The sequence below is a fragment of the Sapajus apella genome, unplaced genomic scaffold (genome assembly GCF_009761245.1).
Source record: "Sapajus apella isolate SASKATOON/1434 unplaced genomic scaffold, GSC_monkey_1.0 scaffold45, whole genome shotgun sequence".
Lineage (NCBI taxonomy): Eukaryota > Metazoa > Chordata > Mammalia > Primates > Cebidae > Sapajus > Sapajus apella.
Window position 1 is genome coordinate 3,009,970 of NW_022436985.1, and position 22,572 is coordinate 3,032,541.

The 22,572-nt window shown below is 35.6% G+C and overlaps 1 protein-coding gene across 3 annotated transcripts in view; it reads right to left on the reverse strand.

The window, feature by feature from the left end:
* BMPR1B (bone morphogenetic protein receptor type 1B) overlaps positions 1-22,572 on the reverse strand; it is a 398,414-nt gene that overhangs the window by 101,008 nt on the left and 274,834 nt on the right. Inside the window, exons 1-2 of one of the 3 annotated variants that reach the window (XM_032239561.1) lie at positions 1,901-2,767; positions 420-612 (exon numbers count right to left, since the gene is read on the reverse strand). The exons of the other annotated variants lie outside the window; for them this stretch is intronic. Coding sequence (XP_032095452.1) covers positions 420-492 — 73 coding nt within the window. The 5' untranslated portion in view covers positions 493-612; positions 1,901-2,767. Of the gene's footprint in view, positions 1-419; positions 613-1,900; positions 2,768-22,572 lie in introns of those variants that run through there. 3 annotated transcript variants of the gene reach the window in all.

Consider the following 22,572-nt stretch of genomic DNA (forward strand, 5'->3'; position numbering starts at 1 on the left):
AAAATGATAATGAACTTCAAAGAAAACTAGCTAACCTATAAAAATCTAACAGTATTCAAGCTAAAGTGATCAGAAAAAAAGTTTGTTAGAATTGCTATTTTCTTAAATTCTTCACATATATACTGTCATAGTGTATTGAGAATGAATTTCCTCAAGTTCCAAGTTGAATTGCATTTAATTCTCAATTGTTAGAGAAAACAGAAAGGTTAGGTCTCTTTAAAATTATTCTAACAGACTACCTAGAAAGCCTTGCCGTAATAGAGAAAGTAGTAAAATCACAGAGCAGTTGAAGGATAGGGAATGGAATTTTTTAGACATTGAACTTCTGGCCTGAACTCTCCCTTCTGTGATAAAAGCCACGAAATCAGACGCTAACTCAGCCGGGTCAGCACTGTAGTGTAGGGCACTGATCTCCTTACCCCTTGTGTGCATAGAGAGAAGAATGAGCAAGAAAGTGTGAAGCTGCCAGTTTAGTTCTTCCACCCAACCCATTGCAGCAGCAGGGCAGTCAGTGTGCCCCGCCTGTTTAAGCCTCCTGTTTCTTGCCTTTCTTTCACTGAGACTCCTCTGCTGCCACTCTCGTCAGGTCTTCTCGCCAGCCTGCCAGCAACCCTGAGACAGGACCGTGAAAGACAAGCCTGTTACAAACTGGTTCTGTCACCACAGAGACTTCAACTGATCACCTCGTGGGGAGGATAACAAAGGGCGGTGAGGACCCTGAGCCGGATTGTTTTCTTAAGAAAGGAGCCTGACCCAGCTGCCCACACAAGGGCTAGCACACGCCGGGGCTTCACTCTGCACTGGCAACACCCATGTCCCCCAAATCTCTTGGGCAGCTACGAAGGGAATCCATAACAAACCACATTTAAAACACTGCTGTCATAAAATAGTTTCTTTCTTTTTACAAAGCTTTTTTTTTTTTCCTCTGCTAGGAATTTTAACTGAGAAATGCAAAAAGAAAAAAATAGCACTTTTATTTAATGAAATGCCAGCAATAGTGCAACACATCAAAATTATTGTGTTACAGCAGTTTTCTCACACTACGTCAACAAATAAATAATGAAGCAAATACCCTTGAATCAAGCGTGCAGATATGAAAAGGGTCACATGCAAAAGACATCTCTAATGAATACTGCAAGTTAAGATATTTCAGTTATGACTATAGTTTTAAGGGCTGTGAACGTAATCAACTTTGTTATGTAAATAAAACCATTGCAAGTTTCCCCACTTTTTAGATTTTAACTGTAATTGTTTCTCAACATAAACTATGAACATTTTTCTGAAGTTTTCATTTGTCATGATACTGAATGATCTTTTTAAATACTAAAGGCATTTTTTTTGAAAAATTCATTTTTCATTTACTCTGAGAACTGTCAATAATGAAAAACGGCAATAAATATAAATGAATTGTCAGTATATGTAGAAACTACAATGTTACCAGAGACAAAAACAAGCAGAGGTCATTATTAAATCCCATCAGTTTATCTGATAAAGGATTTATGAGTAGTGAATGTATTACAATGGTTATATCTAAGATATCTTTATTATATGTTTACTTGATACTTTAAAAAATATTTTCTTGGAGAAAGAGTCTCTGCTTTCTTCTCACTTTCAAAAGACATCCCTCGTTTGCCCCTACTCTTGACTCCATCCTGCACCTCCCCGCACTATTCTACTAGGTACTATTCAAAACTACTCTTTAGCTTAGGGAAGCCCAACAATGCTTTGTTTGGATGACTTTACACATACTACAATCGATCAACACCCTCAGTTTATACTTTCCTAAGTACTTTCATGAAAGTTAAGCAAAATACAGTACTTTAACCATATAGGAAACCTTCAACTACTCTGAGCTTAATAAACTGCACATTCTGCGCTTCACAGAAGTCATGCTACTTACTTGTCAGAAACATGGAAGTTGGTGGTGATTAAAAAGAATTGTCTTTGAGTAATATTTATCCATATCCCTTTTAGTTAGGAAAAGAGATTGGCATGTAATAAAATGAGTAAGGATGATGAGGAACAGAGGGATATGTGGGAAAAGCAGACAAAAATCAAGCATAGAATCTGCTTTTCAAACCTTCTATGTCGGGCTCAGAGCCACATTCACAACATGGTTTCTCTGCCAATTTGGAATCCAGCCTTGAGCTTTGGGGCAAGAAGTGAATAGCTGAAATGTGGGACAGCTCCCACTGCTCACATGTCCCCAATATGGGCTTCTATAAATGGCTGAAAGCTAAGGACAGAATCTCTGCTCTCTCCCAGAATCCTAATTCAGTTCAAAACAATTCATATCAGCAACCATTTCTGATTTTGAACTATGTGCTAGCTGATTCAGTTCCTCAAGAAGGTTATAATACCACAAAATTAGTATATAAGAATTAAGTAAAAATGTAAGACATTTTAAGATGAAATGCCCCCAACAGAATAAACATGGAAATTCCAATTAGAGATGGAACAGACTGGGCCAGGACTGCAGGGAGAACTGGATGTTAAAAGATGAACTGAAATTACACAGCAATAGAGAAGTTGAGAGGAAGAAATTTTATGAACAAGGCTTACAGGTAGAAATGAATTTTCAGTTTGTGCAATAGCATCAGACAATCTTACTGGAACACACAGCTCCTATTAGTAAGTGGTTGGAAAGAAAGCTAGACAGAGTGGAACTAAATTGTGTAGAGCTTTGAATATAGGTTACTGAGTTTAGAATATATATTACACAAATAACCTGAGGCTTTTAAGCAACTGATTGACTTGCTGAATTTAATTTAAAAAAAAAAAAAAAAAAAAAAAAAACCTTTTATGCTGGTCACATTGGCTCGTACCTGTAATCCCAGCTACTTGGGAGGCTGAGGCAGGAAGATTACTTAAGCCCAGGAGTTCAAGTCCAGCCTGAGCAACATAACAAGACCCTGTCTTTTAAAAATATATTTTTTAGTTAGCTGGGTATGGTGGTTCACACCTGTATTCCCAATTATTGTGGAAGCTAAGATAGGAGGATGTTTTTAGGCCAGGACTTCTAGCTGCAGTGGGCTATGATCACGCCACTGAAATTCAGCCTGGGCCATAGAGCAAGACTCCATCTCCAAAAAAATTTTAGAACTACAGCGTGTAGGCTGAATTTCTGAACCTCGTCTTCCAACTAGGTGAGAAATGAAAACAAGATTAAAAGTGTGAGGAGAGGTTTCCACTTAGTCAAAGTTTTGCTAATATCTATATCTTTCATTTAGCAATATTTCAAAAATTCAACATGTATCCCTATTAATTTCCTTCATTTAAAATTTAATTATTAACATATGCTAGGTGCCAACAATGAAGGTTATGTTCTATAAATGGCATATTGGTCCCCAGACTATTTAGTTCAAATAATATCATAAAACTCTTATTATGTAAATCAAAAGTCTAATTTAGCAAAACAATCCAGATTTGCATATGATTTAACCCACTCAACCTAATGTACATATTTTTAACCACAGTTTATATTTCCATTTCCAATATCCAATCTAATTAAGCCTCTATCTATACCAGGTCAAGAACCGGTTTCACAATTCCACAAGCAAAATCAACCACATTAAAAAGTTGGCAAACAACATCAACAGACACTTCTCAAAAGAAGACATACAAATGGCCAAGAAAAACATGAAAAGAACATTCAACATCACTAATCATCAGAGAAATGCAAATCAAAACCATAGTGAAATACCATCTTACATCAGTTAGAAAGGCTATTACTAAAAAGTCAAAAAACCACAGATGCTGGCAAGCCTGTGGAGAAATGAAAATGCTTATACATTGTGGGAATATACATTAGTTCATCCACTGTTGAAAGCAGTTTGGAGATTATTCAGTCAACTTGAGACAGTACTATCCTTCTACCCAGTAACCAGTATCCAAAAGAAAATAAATCATTCTATGAAAAAGACACAGGTTCTTATATGTTCATCACAACACTATTCACAGTAGCGAAAACATGAAATCAACTGAGATACCCATCAGCAGTAGACTGGATAAAGAAAATATGGTACACATGCACCATGGAATACTACAGTGGCTTAAAAAAGAATGAAACCATAGCAACACTGATGCAGCTGGAGGGCATTATCCCATGCCGATGAACAGAAGAACAGATGTATACCTATTACTGTGACTTCTCACTTAAAAGTGGGAACTTAACATTAGGTACATATGGACATCAAGATGGTAACAACAGAAACTGGGGCCTACTGGAGTGGGGAGGGAGACAGGCAGGCTGCCAAGAGTTGAAAAACTGCTGGGCACTATGCTCACTACCTGGGTGGCTGAATCAACTGTACTCCAACCTCAGCAACATACAATATCCCCATATAACAAACCTACACACATACCCTCTGAATCTAAAGTTAAAATTAAAATTATTTTTAAAATAAAAATGACTGGATAACCAATGGTAGAATGGGAAAATCTCCCTTTCAGAAGAATTCAAAATATTTTACATTAGTCTCACTCCATGAAGCGGAGCTTAATCAACCCCACTCCTGACTGTAAGCTATACTTACTGACTTGCTTCCAAGGGTTACAGTATAAAAAGTTATATAACTTTACACTGGAATAACTGGCAAACACTCCCTTGGTCAGCTGATCCAGGTTAACATGATTCAAGATAAGCCATGCTGACAACAGGTACACCTCTATGGTTTACCTCCTCAACACCAAGCACCCCAGTCTATGAGAAATACATCAGACCAACCCCATTTCAGAAATATTCAATAAAATACCTGATCAACACTTCTTAAAACTATCAAGGAAGGTGTAAAAAAAAAAAGTGTTACAAATCGATAGAGTCTAAGATGACATGATGACTAAGTGCAAAATTGTTTTCTAGATGGGATCCTTGAACAGAAAAATGGCATCACGGGAAGAGAGAGAGGAAACAAGTTAAATCTGAATAAAGTTTGGAGCTTAGTTGCTGGTAACATACAATTGCTCCTTTCCTAGCTGTGACAGACACATAGCACCAAAGTAAGGTCAAATGTTAACAGCAGGGGAAACTGGGTGAAGGGCATATGGGGACTCTATATTATCTCTGGAAATGTTCTAAATCAATTATTAAAAGTTTATTTTAAAAAAAAATGGCTTCATAGCAGTTAAACCTTCACTCCCAATCTCATAACTACAGAGTTCACTGCAGCAAAGAACCAATTTGCCAAACGGTTGTACACCTGTTTGTGCAGCTTTCACACAGATTAATTTAACTGCTCCAATAGATTCTATTTCAATTATACCTTTACCTGCCAGAGTAAATACCAGAAAGAAGAATAACAATGGTTTATGTCTGAGGCATTTTTTTTCTTCTACTGAGATAAACAATTTAACTTTGCAAGTTAATTTATATACCAAATGAGTCTTTGAAGAAAGCTCTGATAGAAGATTAAAAGAAAGGTCTCCGTTTGAAAATGTCCACCTCACAGAAGGGCAAGGGAAGGAAAAAGGAGCACTAAGTAGAGCACTACCAATATGGGTAGGACGTGCCATCACTGGATCTCATTTGCAGAATTCTTGCAAATGACATTCACACATTCTACATTTATGGTGTCTTTGCTGTACAGTAGAAAGGGCCTATTTGTGTTATGTTTATAATCTGGGGCAGATTATTTAAACTTAACCCTACTCCTGACTGTTAGCTATACAATTAGGTGATGTTTGCTCATTACCTAACTGTTAAATTGTTATGTGGACTAAATAAATGAATATAGACTACTACAGTACCCAGAATATAAGACGACATCAGAAAATGTCAGTGATTTCCTGACAACTCTAATCACTCTCCTACCTCCCACATGAAAAGCTTTGCTAATAAAAACAATGTTCATCAACATAACAGGCTACAATGTAACATTTGCCCAGTTGTTCCTGTCACAAACAGTGTGATCATTAAAACAAAGATACAAAATATCTCTTAAGTCAAGATTTTAAAAATTCAATTAAAGCTGGACAGTGGTTTGTACTTGGCTGCAGTCCCAGCTATTATGGAGGGTGAGTCAAGAGGACTGCTTGAGCCCAGTTGTTCAAGACCAACCTGGGCAATATAGCAAGACCTCACCTCAAAAGAAGGTCAAATCATATCTGAAAAACTATTTTATTTTAATCAATTCATTTTTACTGAATGAATTGATTAAAATATTTAAATAATTATTTAAATATTTAAATTAAAATATTTAAATATTCATGCATTTGAAGTAAAAGTACACTGAAGAATTTTAAATTGAGATTACCTTGCTCTCAATTTCAATTTGTGATTCATTTTCACATAAAAATTCTCCAAAATCTTCTGATTTTGTGTATATATACGGTTTTTATCTCAAAAACATTCACTATTTGCTATATTTGGTTGAGGGGGGGCTTTATCTACTGAATCGATGTGAGAACATTAAAAAGAGACAGCATCTGCCTTCAGGACAAAGCTTATCCTTTAGTAGGTGAAGACAAACATACAACCCAATAATGACAATGCAGTACAGAAACTACCCGCTATGCTGAGGAAACATGGAAAAAACAGTGAATAAACAAAGATTAATTCTGCCTGATGGTGAGGGTTGCACTTGTGTGGGGAAGGCATTTAAACTCAATCTTCAAAGATACGTAGGAATTCACTGCATGAAGGGAAGGCAAATGAATACTAAGAAAAAAAACATGCAGTACAGTATATTTATGAGTCAGAAAAAGAATCGTGCTGGCAGAGAACACAAGAAACTCAATATGCCTAGAGAACAGGGGAATTAGGTTGGAAAAGTAGATTGGAGAGGTCAGGAAGAACCTTGTAGCCCATAATTAGAAGTTTTGATTTTATCCTACACACATGGGAAGCAATGCCTTCATTTCTGGAGGTATGTACGGGTTATTTTCCATTGTGCAAACTGACAGCTACTACTTCTTGCAGCTGGTAACATTTCAAAGGAAACTAATAAAGTTTTGGAGATAAGATGAAAAATATTTTCCTTTGTATCTAAGAAAACATAATATCTTTATTATTTTTAATGAGAACAATAAGGTAAGTGTTATTTTCTTTATTATGTGAACATCCCTACTAATATTGTTTGGAATAAAATTTACTTTTTAATTAAACTTCTGTTCAAACACACAGGCACGTTAATAACAAGTTATTTCCTTCTTCCTATTGGAAGCCACAGCCTTTTAGGTCCTACCATTCCATAGAGTTTTACGCTAAAGTATTTTTCAAACTTTCATCTATGTTGTACCAAAAACAAAAGTGCTCTCAGAATTGCACTGATAATTCATTTTATTATTCTGGCTTTTAATTAAACACTTACACACTATCATAAAAAGCTACTCTACTATGAGAAAAGAAAATTAACAATAGAACCCACAATACAAAAACTTTTTTCCTGACTTTGGAGTTTATAAAGACCACAACTTCAGCCCTCTTTCAGGCTGCCTCTTGCCTCCCTACCCCGTTCTAATTTGCAGCATTCCACATCACTAGTCATTAACAACCCAAAGCTCCCTTCAGCTGCGAGTGAAAGACCATCACATTATTACAAATAAACAATCCCTTTCTCCCTTGAACGAGTGACACAGTATTCTGAGCACGTCTTCTCTCTGCTTTCATTGCTCTGCCAAGGTCCTCCATAAGTGGGAAGGGATAAAGAGAGAGAAAAAATATCCCACAACTTGTCTAAAGCATGTAGAGGATGATTTGTGTTCTTACTTACGGGATATGACTGTCACTGTTGATCTGCTTTCAGGCCTAGATTACATGTGATAAGGGCTGACCTTCTTTAAGTATTCACACATTATGCACTCATGGAGAGCAGGCAGGACACAAAAGTCCTTCAGATGTTCTGGACATCAATCAAGTGCACAGCATGGAGCCTGCCAAACTTTTCTTCCATTTACTCAGGGAGAGGAAGGGGGAGTCCAAGACAGACTTAATAAAGTTTAAAGCTATGCCACAATATATTTGGGGAGACCATTGTTATTAAAAGGGTGCTGTTTGAAAAAATTCTCTATAGTTACCACTGGCAACAAAAACAATTCACATACAAATATAAGGAGACAACCAGATTTCATTCCAGCTTTAAAATTTCAAAACTTTTATTATAAACCAGGTCTCAATGGCTTTAGCAGATTGCTATTTTCTTTCCTGAAGACATTTTATTAAGTATATATTTCAAAAACCAAAAATATCTATATTCTTTTATAACAATCATACTCAAAACATATTTTTAAGACATTTATAAAACAGAGGACATACATTTTTTACAAAACGGGGCATACCTAATATAAATTGAAGACAAGTCAACAACACAAACCATTTTTCACCTAATACAAATGCTACCATTACTAACAGGTAAGAGCCCCAATATTATAGCATAGATATGCTGATATCTTCTGATACAGGCTTTCAATGTTTGTCTTTTATTGTTGCCCCTCCCCATAGCTCATTCCAGGAATTTGAGGTAGCTTTTGAAAAAGAAAAAATAAGACCCAAACTGTGTTCTCTTAAAATACTGCAACACTCTGTACTTGGAGTGCATCGTTTCATCATCAACACAATCAAATTCATCAGACAAAGATGCTTCAAGCAATTTGATGATAGAATGATATCTTAAATCTACTACAATACTGTTTACCTAAAGATCGCAAAAATCTTTTTGAAAGCTAATATGTTATGAATATAATAATTATATGCACAGCCTGTGCACAAAATAACAAGAATAGACACAAAAGGTTACAAAACAATTCATGAGACAGCAAAGCAATGAACATTAAAAGAACAGAAAAAGAATTCAAGGTAACTTACATGGATCAAACTACCGAAGAAAATTAACTCAGTAAATTTGCTAATTAAAACAACAACAAACCCTCCAGATTGTCTCTATATATGCATTATTCTTGCATGGATCTTTAGTTTATTATTTAGGTTTAGTGGTATGCTACTAAAAGACCATGAGGTTGGACTTGCACCCTAGTAACAGGGAACTAGGTGATAAACTGAGACTATTCTTTACATTAATCACTACAGGGTAAACATCACCTGGAAAATATGACTATCTCAGGCTAGAAACTGAACCTGAATGAGAGGAAGATGTCTTAGCAGGAGCTGGGACGCAAGGAACCAGCGCAAGACTAGTGTGATTATTTCCAGCTACAACATAGAACGATGACAACTAAGATCATGATGACAACAATGCTAATAATCATGACACACAATATTTGGCAACCTTTTACTGTTTGTGAGGCACTATTTGTGTATCTAACATACAGGTTTAACCATCCCAAGCATTATTTAAAATGCTTGGGGGCAGAACTGTTTTGGATTTTAAAGATTTTTGGATTTGGGAATTTTTGCATAAACATAGTAAGATATCTTGGGAATGGAACCCAAGAGTAAACATGAAATTCATTTATGTTTCACATGCACCTTATAGACATAGTATGAAGTTAATTTTATACAATATTTTATATAATTTTTTGCATGAAACCAAGTTTGTGTACTTTAAGCCATAAGAAAGCAAAGATGTCACTGTCGGTCACTCTTACAATCTGCACTTGTTTGGCATCACCATGACTCTCAGTTTGTATATTATCAATAAGCAATCATTTTCTTCCACTTATTCACACATAAGTACTTAACAGTAAAAATTATGACATACCATTAATACAATAAAAATGTGTCAGGTGTAGAATTTTCCACTTTTAGTATTAGGTGGGTGCTCAAAAAGTTTTGGATTTTGAAGTATTTCAGATTTTGCATTGGGGATGCTCACACTGATTATTTACTTTAATCCTCACTGCCACCCTGTTCAGGAGGAAATATCACTCCCAATTTCAGATAAGAATACTGTGTATGCCTAAGATATAAGCCCTGAGAACTGGTTAAGTATTCATTGGATCAGACGCCAATACTTCACTAGGTAGGGACTCATGTATTTTTGTTCTACAAGAAATATCTGGGGGGAAAAGAAAAAGTCAGTAGATGGTGGACTCTGAGAATCCAGGAGGCTGGAGAGATTCACTCAGCAAATATGACTACCAGGAATTCTGGGGGCTGGAGCAATAGGAGGGTCAGATATTCTAAATTCCAAATCTGTAGATTCAAAGGTGGTGACACTAAACGCTGTGTCATGCAACAGCAGTGCCTTCAGCAGTCAGGGGTTTCCAACCCGTGGCGAGGTGGAACTGTCCTCTAAAGCATGTACATTGTTTATTATAAAAAACAATTACAGACCACATGTGGTGGCTCATGCCTGTAATCCCAGCATTTTGGGAGGCTGTGGTAAGAGGATCACTTGAGTCTGGAAGTTTGAGACCAATCTGGGCAACATAGGAAGACCTCATCTCTATTAAAAACAAAAAATATTAGCCAGGTGTGGTGGTGCACAACTGTATTCCTAGTTACTCAGGAGGCTGAGGTGAGAGGGTCACTTGAGCCCAGTTAAGGAAGTTGAGGCTGCAGGGAACCGTAATTGTGCCAATGCACATCAAATACATATATTGTAATTAGCATAAAGCAATATTTTATATATATTATTTATAACTTTCTCAAAGACCCTTCCAAGTAACTGAGTGAGGTGCCTTGGAATTGAGGAAAGGGTTTTTTCTTCCTTGTATCAGCCTGTACTTTAGGAGGAATAGTGAGGCAGCACTGCAGGCTTAGAAGGCCATGAGTGGCTGAATGAGGTTACCAGAGCCATGTAATGTAGTCCTTCTCTCACTGGAAGAGTCTGAGTTTGTTTCAACAAAAAAAAACTGTTTTCTTCACACCAAGAGAACTTTCTAGAATATTTTGTTTGTCCCACTTATAAGGAACTACTTAAGAGGGGTTTGTATTTGATTTTTAAATAACAACAGATACACACTGACATTGTAATTATTCACTTTGGCTCCTGGACTCCACAAGTTAAAGTTACACAGTATAAAAACTACGAACCACTGAGCTAATAACTTGACTTGCCAGAAGTTCTATTTTAAAGGGATTCTAAGAATGTTTTCTTCTTTAACAAATTAATGCAAAAGCATCCCTAAGCAGAAAATCAAAATCTCCATTACCCATTGCCATTTATAAAAAGGTGAACAAAGTTTCCTATCAAAACTAATTTCTTAGAAAGGATTACTATAACTTTATTTCATCCTAAAGTCAATTGGGCATACAATTTATGTAAATCCAACTTGAACTGATATAAAATAAGTAAATTGAAAATGAAACTTTAAATAGATGTGATAATATCAACACAAACTATACTTAACACAAAAGGATTTAAAGTATCGCTCTTATCTAAACCCTTAAAGAATTTGCTTAAGCTGTTTCTCCACACACCATATGAAAATAGCTACTAGAAAATCTGTTTTTAACTATTTGAAAAATATCTAAATATAGGAATTACATAAGAAAAAGTGTCTTAAAATAGAAGAGAAGGTATTAGTAGTAGAGAAAAATTCTGTTCTTATATATCACATACTAGTTTTTCCATAGAAATCTCTACAGTGCCATGAAATACCTGTACTACAATTTACACATTTATTAGTAGACTTACCTACTAGAAACCTTCAAAAATTAACGCTAAAAGAAACACAAAGGTTTCAGGAAGTTAATTTTTATTTAAGGTGGCATTTTAAATTGATGTGCATATAAAAGTATTTTCAAATAAAAGAAACAATAATGCCATGATTTTTGGTTCAGAGTCATGACATGCTACCAGGGGTGCCCAATCTTTTGGTTTTCCTGGGCCACACTGGAAGAAGAACTGTCTTGGGCCACACATAAAATACACTACACTAACACTGATGAGCTTAAAAAAAAATTTGCAAAAATATTTCATAATGTTTTAAGAAAGTTTACAAATTTGTGCTGAGCCTCATTCAAAGCCATCCTGGGCTGCATGTGGCCCATAGGCCATGGGCTAGACAAGCTTGTGTTAACCTTTTCATCTCTCTCACACACATACTCCCACATCTTCCTTTACCTGTTCCTAGAAGCATGGCACAGCTGCCAGCTGCCTTTGTTTTTTATGAGAAATAGAAGCTCTTAAGAACCTGATTAAAGCCTTTCTAACAGATTCTATACATGGAAAACTTTCAGAACACTGGGTATTCATTTGGATGCTTAAACAAGTAGATTGTGTCTAAAAAAAAAAAAAAAGTAAAATGAGCCCCATGTACAAACCTCATTTAATCAATTTCACAGCACAGAGACACAAGACTTTAGTTTTAGTGAAACCTCAACTTTACGATGGAGATAGTACATTCTCTGCCCTGTCTGGAGCATTACAGCAAAAGCATTAGATATTTAACACTCATGAAATAACAGAAGTAAGATATTTAAGTTATGGAGGTAAAGAAGATGAGCTTTAGTGATCATGATTTCAGATAAAACCAGTGACATATCTGACAGAAAGACAATTCTCTACTAATAATAATGGGAAAATATAAAATTGTATTACTATTCTTGTCCATATAAGAGCCTTAGTTACAGAGGCTTTCCTTCATCTGATCACCTTGTTCTACACATCTTATTAGGGTTAGTCAGCACTCTGTGTGGTTATGTCTGTACCGCCAAACATCCAAGCTGAAAAGTGAAAAATTTAGTCAAGCAGTGAGTTATCCTAAGGTTTATGCCAAATGAAACATTCAAATTCAACCTTAACCAAAATGAGTAAGGCCTGTATTTACCCAGATGATTTAAGACACATTAAGACCACGAATGTGATTTAAATTGTCACCATAATTTCCTCTCCGAGGTCTCCCAAAAGTTTATAGTGGAAGCTCTTCAGAGTCCTCACTACATCTCATTAGCACCTCTACCAAAGGATGTGTGAAGAAAAAAAGAGAAGCAAGGATACCCAAAAGGAGTAACCACTATTTTAGAAACATTTTCTTTAAACCTATTTTTAATTTTTTATTAAAATGGTATGTGTATAATCAGAAATTGACAATTGAACAAAAAATGTTTACTTTATGAAGTTAGGCAACAGAACCACAAATTATTCGTCATAATTTTTCCTCTGCCTTTTCAACAGAGGATTTGGCCTCACTCTGCATTGGTTATATAACATTGTCTCTTTGTCTTGGTTTTTAGATGTTCACTTTCTGGGAGTGGTTACAAATAGAAATTACCTACAGAAATAAAGCTTGATGTCTTTCGAATTGTTTAAAAAGCTTTAGACCAAACTCATGCTGGACTACAGAAATTATAAGAGAGCGGCCAATCCTAGACCAGATGCTTATGATGTCCTTACAAAATCCTTTCAGTAGCTGGCAATCCTCTAAAAGACCTGGCTTCCAATTACTACCTCATTGGGCTCTTTTTCTCCTCCTTCTTCATCCTGTTCCTCAAACACACCCAGCACGATCCAACTCAGAGCTTTTTATCTCCTGATTCCTCTGCCTAAAATGCTCTTCTTTTCAATATCTAAAAGGTCCATCAATTGCCTTCTTCGAATCTTGGCTCAATTCTTACCTTCTGAATGAAACCTACCCCAGTGCTTTATTTACTATGACAACCACCCCATTCCCAAACTCTCAATCCTCCTTACACTGCTCTCTTTTTTTTTTTTTCTGCATGGCACTTGACAACTTCTAACTACTACACAATTTACTAACTATGTGTATTGCTAACTATCTTCCCTCAGCCCCACTTGAGTACAAATCCCCAGGGCACTGGTCTTTTTCCACCTTGTTCACTTATGTACTCCCAACTTTGAAACAGTGACTATGTAATATGTATTCAATAAGTCTTATTTGAAACTATTTCCTTTGTAAAGCCCTATGTCTCTATTTTTTAAAGTATATGACTCCTCATGGCATCAATTATTCTCATACCAATTACTTTTTCTTGCAAATCCTGGCTTGCCCTCTGGTTTCTATACCTATCATTCTAATGAATTTCTTCTTTCAAAGATCAACAAATATACTTTTCAAAGTCTTTATCATTTTCATCCCTATATAACTCTGGGCTTCCTTTCTTAAGATAACTTCCCTTCTTGAGAGCCTCACTCATTTAAAAGAGTATTAAACAAATACAATGTACTAGGCATCTGCTAGACGCTCGTTCTTTGGTTTTCATAATGAGGGTCTAACTATCCATGTGATTTTCCCTTTCCATTCACACAACTATAGGTGATAATAATTCTTTCCAATAATCTCTTCTCTGAAACATGTTCCCTAGTAATATCAGGGCTTCGGTTTACATCACTTCAACTACCAGGGAAAACATTTTCCTGAACGACCATCTTCTATTTCTCTCTGGCAATACAAATATAAATATTACTATTTCTCCTACAGTTGTTCAAATACCTCTCCCAGCTCCACAGATATTGGCATTCTTTGCACCCACTGAGGTTTAAGCCCTGCCCCCATCCTATTTGTGGGCATTTTCTAACACTGAGAGGTAGCACTCCACTAACACAGAAGCTGAAAAAGTCAGATATTCACTTTCACAGCTTCTACAGCTAGGACATGAGTACAAGACTGAAATCTTCTAACTCATATGAACCCATCCCAGACTTTACGGGAAACTAACAAGAAAAAAACCTCAGGGCATTCATGCTAATTGGTGGTGACAGGAGGCGTAGCAGCTACACTGATTTTCCAAAGGCAATAGCAGCACCAGTTTTAGTGGCAGCATCCAGATCTAGTGTTGATAATGCGGGCAGCAAAATTGTGGTGTCTAAGGCAACAACAAAAGCTGGTGAGGATTTGGGGAAAAGTGAACCCGCTTACACTGTTGGTGGAAATGTAAATTTCTACAACGGCTATAGAAAACAGTTTGGATGTTCCTCAAAAAAACTAAAACTACAGCTACCATATAATCTAACAATCCCACAACTAGGTATATACCAAAAGAAAGGAAATCAGTATATCAAAAATATATCTGCACTCCCATGTTAATCACAGCACTACTCATGATAGCCTAGATTTGGAAAAAACCTAATTGTTCATCAACAAATGAATGGATAAAGAAAATGTGGTACATACACACAGTGGAATACTACTCAGCCATGAAAAAGAATGAGATCCTGTCACTTGCAACAACATGGATGGAACTGGAGATCATTATGTTGAGTGAAATAAGCCAGGCACAGAAAGACAAACTTTGCATGTTTGAAAATATTTGTGAAAGCTAAAAGCTAAAACAATTGAACTCATGGAAATAGAGAGTATAGGATGTTTACCAGAGGCTGGGAAGGGTTGTGGGGACGGGTAGTGTGAAGATGGTTAACGAGTACCAAAAAAACAGAGTTAAGTTAATTTAAAAAGAGAGGGAAATTTAATGGCACAACATGATGACTATAGTCAGTAATAATTTAATTATATATTTTAAAACAGTGAAAAGAGTAAAATAAACTGAGGATAAATGCTTGAGATGATGGATACTCCATTTACCCTGATATGATTATTATACATTTTATGCCTGTATCAAAATATCTCATGTATCCCCAAAATCAATGAACACAAATCAGTAGCACTGTTATACATCAACAATGACCACACTGAAAATCAAATCAAGAGCTCAGTCCCTTTTACAATAGCTGCAAAAAATCAAATAAAATACTTAGGAATATACCTAAACTAGGAGGTGAAAAGTCTCTACAAGTAAAACTACAAAACACTGCTGAAAAAAAATTATAGATAACATGGAAAAATGGAAATACATCCCATGCTCATGGATGAGTGGAATTATTATTGTGAAAATTACCATACTGCCAAAAATAATCTACAAATTCAACATAATTCCCATCAAAATACCATCATCATTCTTCACAAAACTGGAAAAAGCAATCCTAAAATTCATATGGAACCAAAAAAGAGTCTCTAAAACCCAAGCAAGGCTAAGAAAAAAGAACAAATCTGGAGGCATCACATTATCTGACTTCAAACTATACTGTAAAGCTACAGTTACCAAAACAGTGTTGTACTGATATAAAAATAGGCATATAAACCAATGGAACAGAATAGAGAACCCAGAAATAAAGTCATATATTTACAGCCAACTGATATTCAACAAAGCAAATAAAAACATAAAGTAGGAAAGGACACCCTATGCAACAAATAGTTCTGGGATAATTGGCAAACCACATGTAGAAGAATGAAGCTGAATCCTCAACTCTCATCATATACAAAAATCAACTCAAGTGGATCAAAAACTCAAATCTAAGACCTGAAACCATAAATATTGTAGAATATTACATTGGAAATACTCTCCTGGACATTGGTTTGTTTAAGCAAAGAGTTCATGACCAAGAATCCACAAGCAAATGCACCAAAAACAAAGATAAATAGATGGGACCTAATTAAACTAAAAAGCTCCTGCAAAGCAAAAGAAATAATCAGTAGAGTAAACAGACATCCCACAGAGTGGGAGAAAATATTCATAAACTATGCATCTGACAAAGGACTAATATCCAGAGTCTACATGGAACTCAAAAAACTCATCAAGAAAAAAAAACAAATAATTCCATTAAAAAGTGGGCAAAAGATATGAATAGACAATTCTCAAAAGAAGAAAAACAAATGTCTAGCAAACATATGAAAAAAAAATGCTCAACATCACTAATTACCAGGGAAATGCAAATTAAAACCACAATGAGATACCACCTTACTCCTGGAAAAATGGCCATGATTAAAAAATATTTTAAAAAAAGAACAGATATTGGCATGGATGTGGTGAAAGGGAACAACTTGTATACCACTGGTGGGAATGTAAACTAGTACAACCACTATAGAAAACACTATGGAGATTCCTGAAAGAACTAAAAGTAGAACTACCATTTAATCCAGCAATGTCATTCCTAGGTACCTACCCAGAAGAAAAGTCATTATATGAAAAAGACACTTGCACACACCTGTTTACAGCAGCACAATTCACAGTTGCAAAAATATAAAACCAGCTCAAATGACCATCAACCAGTGATACACACATACACACACACACACACACACACACACACGGAATACTATACGTACATATATGGAATGTGTAACATGGAAAACTACTAAGCCATGAAAAGAAACAAAACAATGGCACTGACAGCAATTTGAATGGAGTTGGGGGCCATTATTCTAAGTGAAATAATTCAGGAATGGAAAACCAAACATTGTATTTCCCACTGATAAGCAGGAGTTAACCTACGAGGACTCAAAGGCATAAGAATGACATAATGGACGAGGCATAAGAATGACATAATGGACTTTGGGGACTCTGAGGAATGGGTGGAAAGGGGTAAGAAATAAAAGACTACATACGAGTGCAGTGTACACTGCTTAGGTAATGGGTGCACCAAAATCTCAGAAATCACTGCTAAAGAACTTTGGTCTGCAAGCAAAAACTACCTGTTCCCTCAGAACTACTGAAATAAAAATATCTCATGTATCCAATAAATATATATACCTATTCTGTACTCACAAAAATTAAAAATTTAAAATAAAAAAGTGTGTATATGCTAAGCTTGGTGACAGTGGTGCCAGGATAAATTCTGAGGTGAAATTTTAAATACTGTTCTTGGTTGTGTCTCTTCTAACAGGTTCTAATATCTTCCTAGAAAATCTATGAGCTAGCAAACAACCTCTTAATAACTTTGTTTCCTGTGTGAATTAATCATGGTTGATGTCTGTTGCTTTCAGCTAAAAAATCTGATGGATTTGATGGATATACTCGAGAAGATTCCATCGGTAATCTCAGCAGAAATAATTGTTTCCTCTTCTGAACTTTCATAATACTTACTTTACCTTGTATTATAATTACGCACTCCATTTTCCTCACTAGGTGACAGGGAGTGCCTGTCTTTCATCTTTGTCCATGCTTTTAACACTTCCTTCTTTGTCTATCTTTGCTATCCTTAAAACACAAGCAAAACATTGCAGACATCATCTTACTGGCTCAGGGAGCTGGTCTAAGTTCCTCCTCTAAGTTTCACCATTCTGTTCCTGGAAATGCCCCCATGACTGACTGACTTAGTATGTCTCAAAGATTCTGCCTTAACTTAGGCCATTCCCTCATTTCCACACTCAAACACTTTTGCTCTTGCAGTATATGTAGACTAAGTATGTCAAAACCATTCAAAAGGAAAAAGAGCATCTTTTCAACAAATGGTATTGCAAAAACTGGATATCCACCTGTAAAAGAAGGAAGTTGGAGACTTATACCATATGGAAAAATTACCTCAAAATGGATTAAAGACCTAAATGCAAAGGCTAAAACTATAAAACTCTTATAAGAAAACACAAAGGCAAAGCTTCATGTCATTGCACTTGACAATGATTTCTTGGATATAACACCAAAAGCATAGGTAACAATGGGGAAAAATATAGATGAACCGTACTACATTAAAATTAAAAACTTCTATGCAAAAGATGCAATCAAGATAGTGAAAAGGCAACCTACGAGATGGAAGAAAATATATCAGTAATGTAGCTGATGAAGGGTTAACATTGAGAATATATAAAAATCTTCTACAACTCAACAACACATGAATAACTCAGTTAAAAAGTGGACAAAGGACTTAGACTTCCTTCTCTTAGGAAGATATAAAAACTGCCAATATGCTCATGAAAGTCACTAATAACTAGGTAAATGCAAATCAAAACCACAATGAGATACTACTTCACATGAACGAGTACTATCAAAAACACAAAATAACAAGTGTTGGTAAAGAGGCAAAGAGACTGGAGCCTTTGTGCACTGTTGGAGGGAATGTAAAACAGTGTGGCAGCTATGGAAATAGTATGGCAGCTTCTCAAAAATTAAGACTTGAAAGCTGTGTCTCAAAGACATACTTGTATGCCCATGTTCACAGCAGCATTATTCACAATAGCCAAAAGGTGGAAGCAACCCAAGTGTCCATCAATGAATGAATGGATAAACAAAACGTGGGTTACACTACAACAGAATATTATTCAGCCTTAAACAAAATCTGCAATCCACCCATGATATTTTCTGTAAGTGATCCAAGCTTCTGAAAACAGAAGCATCTGTGCGGCCTAATTCTCAAGCTCCATCTCTACGTACCTCACAGTCCAGTCATGTCATTCCACTCCCGATTACTTTCCCCTCTAATGTGCCATCTTCTCTCAGCTCTCAATTCAGTTCAACACAATTTCACTGAATATGCTCTCTGCATTGAGAACTAAGAGAAGATATACAGATTAACTAAGAAAATGTTTCTATTCTTAAGAACTTGAAAGGCTAGTGGTGAGACATAGATAAGAGATCATTTCAAGTATCATGACCTATACTTTACCTTTGACAAATACTTACTCGTTGATAAATCTGTATATAAATTCATTTTCCTTTTAAAATTTCTTCCTTATTTTTAAACATTTTCTAATTAATGTACAATGTTTGGATCACATTTTAAACTTTATATTAATATTTTTAATTTTTATTATTTAAATAATTCTGTGTATCAACTTTAGTATTTTGTTGATAGAATTCCTTCATTGGAAACAGTAGATTTCTCGTATCTTTTTTCATAGAAACACATAATATTAGAAGCATATCTCTAGCAAAAACAAGGCATCTTTTAAAAATTTAAAGCTTAGAATTATTATGTGTTTCCTCGGGAGTAAAGAGATAGCAATTTTTATAGTAGAGTGCAAAACGCAGGTACATTTTTTAATAGTCCATTTACCATTTTAAATGAAGGTAATTTTGCCTCTTTTCTAGTTTCATAATTAAAGTTTCTCCTGCCATTTAGAGTAAACACAATTCCAGTCATGGGAGACAAGAATGACCAGTTCAAGTTCAAGGGTTCACTGCACATGAATATCCATAAATACCCCTTGACAGTCTTGGTAGTATAATGAACCTTGCAATTACTCAGCAGGCCATCACCACAATACATGAACATAATGCTTCCAAAGTCAAACAACAAAACATTATACAAATAATACCAACCAACTGTTAGAGTTCACATAGGGCTTTTGGAAACTAATTAAATTCCAGCAGTTACTTTTAAACCTTTATACATTTGGAGGGAGTTTTGCTTTACTGAGCTATACTTACAGGAAATAATTAATAGAAAAAGGTGTTGGCATTATATACAATTGGGAGATGCCAATTAGCAAAACCCTCCTTCAAAATGACACCAGTTAATTCCAGCATGAGCCCTCAGAGTGAAATAGCCTCCCTCTTACACAATGCTAGTGCTCCATTGTCTTTAGGAATGTCTCCAATCATCTTATATATAACCTCCTGGGGCTAAGCGCTTTTGGCCTTGCCTTTCTGTTGCCTCTGCACTGAAGAGATGATCTTCATTAAGTTACATCATTTGAGTAAGAGTGTGCTTTCCTTTACTATGGTGACTCTTTTATAGTAGAAAGCTTACCTCTATAAGGCAATCTTTGACATAGAATGATCAAGTAGACAGTAAAGCACAGATAAAAGGTCATTATTAGCACTGCCAATGAAAAATACGTGTGTTTATGTGCATAAAAGCAGGCATCTCATCTACTCAATTATCTGAGCAGTCTGGGGAATAAAGTACAACACTAAAAGTAAAAACAGTTATATTCTATGTAAGATAGTTTAACTCATATTTCCCAAACTGAAGACTGCCTATGTGCAAAGTAATGAAATATAGGTAACAAGTAAGCTTATGATGGTTACGTTGGTAAACAGCTATCCTACACCATCTTCATCACAAAAGGTTTATTATTACTCTGGACATCCTCAGAACAGGCTTGACATGATGGCTCAGCATTTATCATCCCGTTCCAAAGCAAAGATGAATAACAAAGCAAGCTGACTTTCCCCCTCAGAATCACATACCTGCAGAATATGGGGATAAGAAGTGGAGACATTTTGGGTTCTCCTACATCTTTTAATCAGATGACTTGAGATAACAGATTTAGCGTTTAAGACCCCAACAAATTAATCTATGAAATGATCAGTACTTCTATTTCTAACTTTATTTTTTAATAAAATACAAAAGAAAAACAAGTCCTGCTAGTTTTGGAAACAAATATTTCCTTTCATTCTGTTGTACAAACAAAGCTAGCTGATTTTCTGACCCTTAAAGAGTATTATTTCTTTTTAAGTGAGCCTTAGAGAAAGAAGCAATAATCTGTACTATGGATAATTTGAAAAATTTAGTTAAGAAAAATCGTGGCTGAGCATAGTGGCTCACACCACTATGCTCACTTTGATCCCAGCACTTCGGGAAGCTGAGGCAGGAGGATCACTTAAGCCCAGAAGTTTGGGACCACCTGGGCAGCAGAGTAAGACCCCATCTCTATAAAACTAATTTTTAAAATTATCCTGCGGTGGTACCAAGCCTTTAGTCCTAGCTACTCCAGAGGCTGAGGGAGGAGAATTTCTGGAGCCCAGAAGTTTGAGGCTGCAGTGAGCTAGATCATGTCACTGCACCCCAGCCTAGATAACAGAGTAAGGCCCTACCTCAAATAAATAAGAATGGAAGGGAGAGAGCGGAGGGGAGGGGAGGGGAGGAGAGGAGAGCGGAGGGGAGGGGAGCCGAGGAGAGGGGAGCCGAGGGGAAGGAAGAGGAGTGACAGAAGGGAGGGAGGGAAGGAGAAAAATCTTCCTTTCATTTCTTTAAAAGTACAGACTTAAAAAAAAAAAAAACTAATTATAGTACCCTTACCCATATTTTAGAAAAATAAGATTAGGGATAATCTTCTAATTACCACTTTTATCTAAAATAATTTAAACATTAAGGGAAAACTTCTAATGACCTCTAACAATTATGAATATTAAAGCAATTTTTTCAGGATATGAAAATTACTAGTAATTATACAGAGAATGTAAGGTATAAAATACTTGGAATAACAAATGGTAAGAACCCAAGCTTAATGTAGACAGTCAATAAGGACAGAGAGCTATTTTGCAGGAGGTACAGCTTTACAATTGTGTTATAAAGGCTATAACTTTCTTTAATTTTACAATTAACCCAATGTTATAATTTGAATTTAAATTTCTAAGATTGCAGCATCAAGAAAGTCATATACATGATTAAAATGTTATAAATTAAAAGACTGAGATAATAAACCTCCACATAATAAAGTTATGTTCTTTGTTCTATAAAATGAGCAAAAGTATACTGTACACACTGATTAAACAAGCAGCCCTGACGTACCCTCAGGTATATTTGTGACATATAAACATGCAATTGTAAATCTATGCCAGCCCTAATAAAACTTTAACAAATGTTTCATTGACAATTTTATGTGCTGCCTTAAAATAATGCTGTTAAGATTGTATCAAGTCTGTCAAATTCACAGCACAAATTTGAACAATGTTCTTTATCTTGATAACCTATCCTATAGTAAACAGATATTTAAAAAACCATTCCAGTGAACTAAGACTTTGATCAAAGTTCTATAACATATATTCAAAAATTCAAAATTCATCTTTCTAATAAAGATTTTCTGAAGATCACTTTCAAATTTCAAGATCAACTCCAAAATTAGTCCCACTCACTGTCTTCTAACAAAGTGTTCAAAGCTACTAGAGCAGCAACTTCTGAGAACCGGATAAAGAAGACTATGAAACAATTCATGTGCAAAATGCCAAGTGAATCATCATACTTTACACTGGGTACCACAAGTGTGGTACCCAGG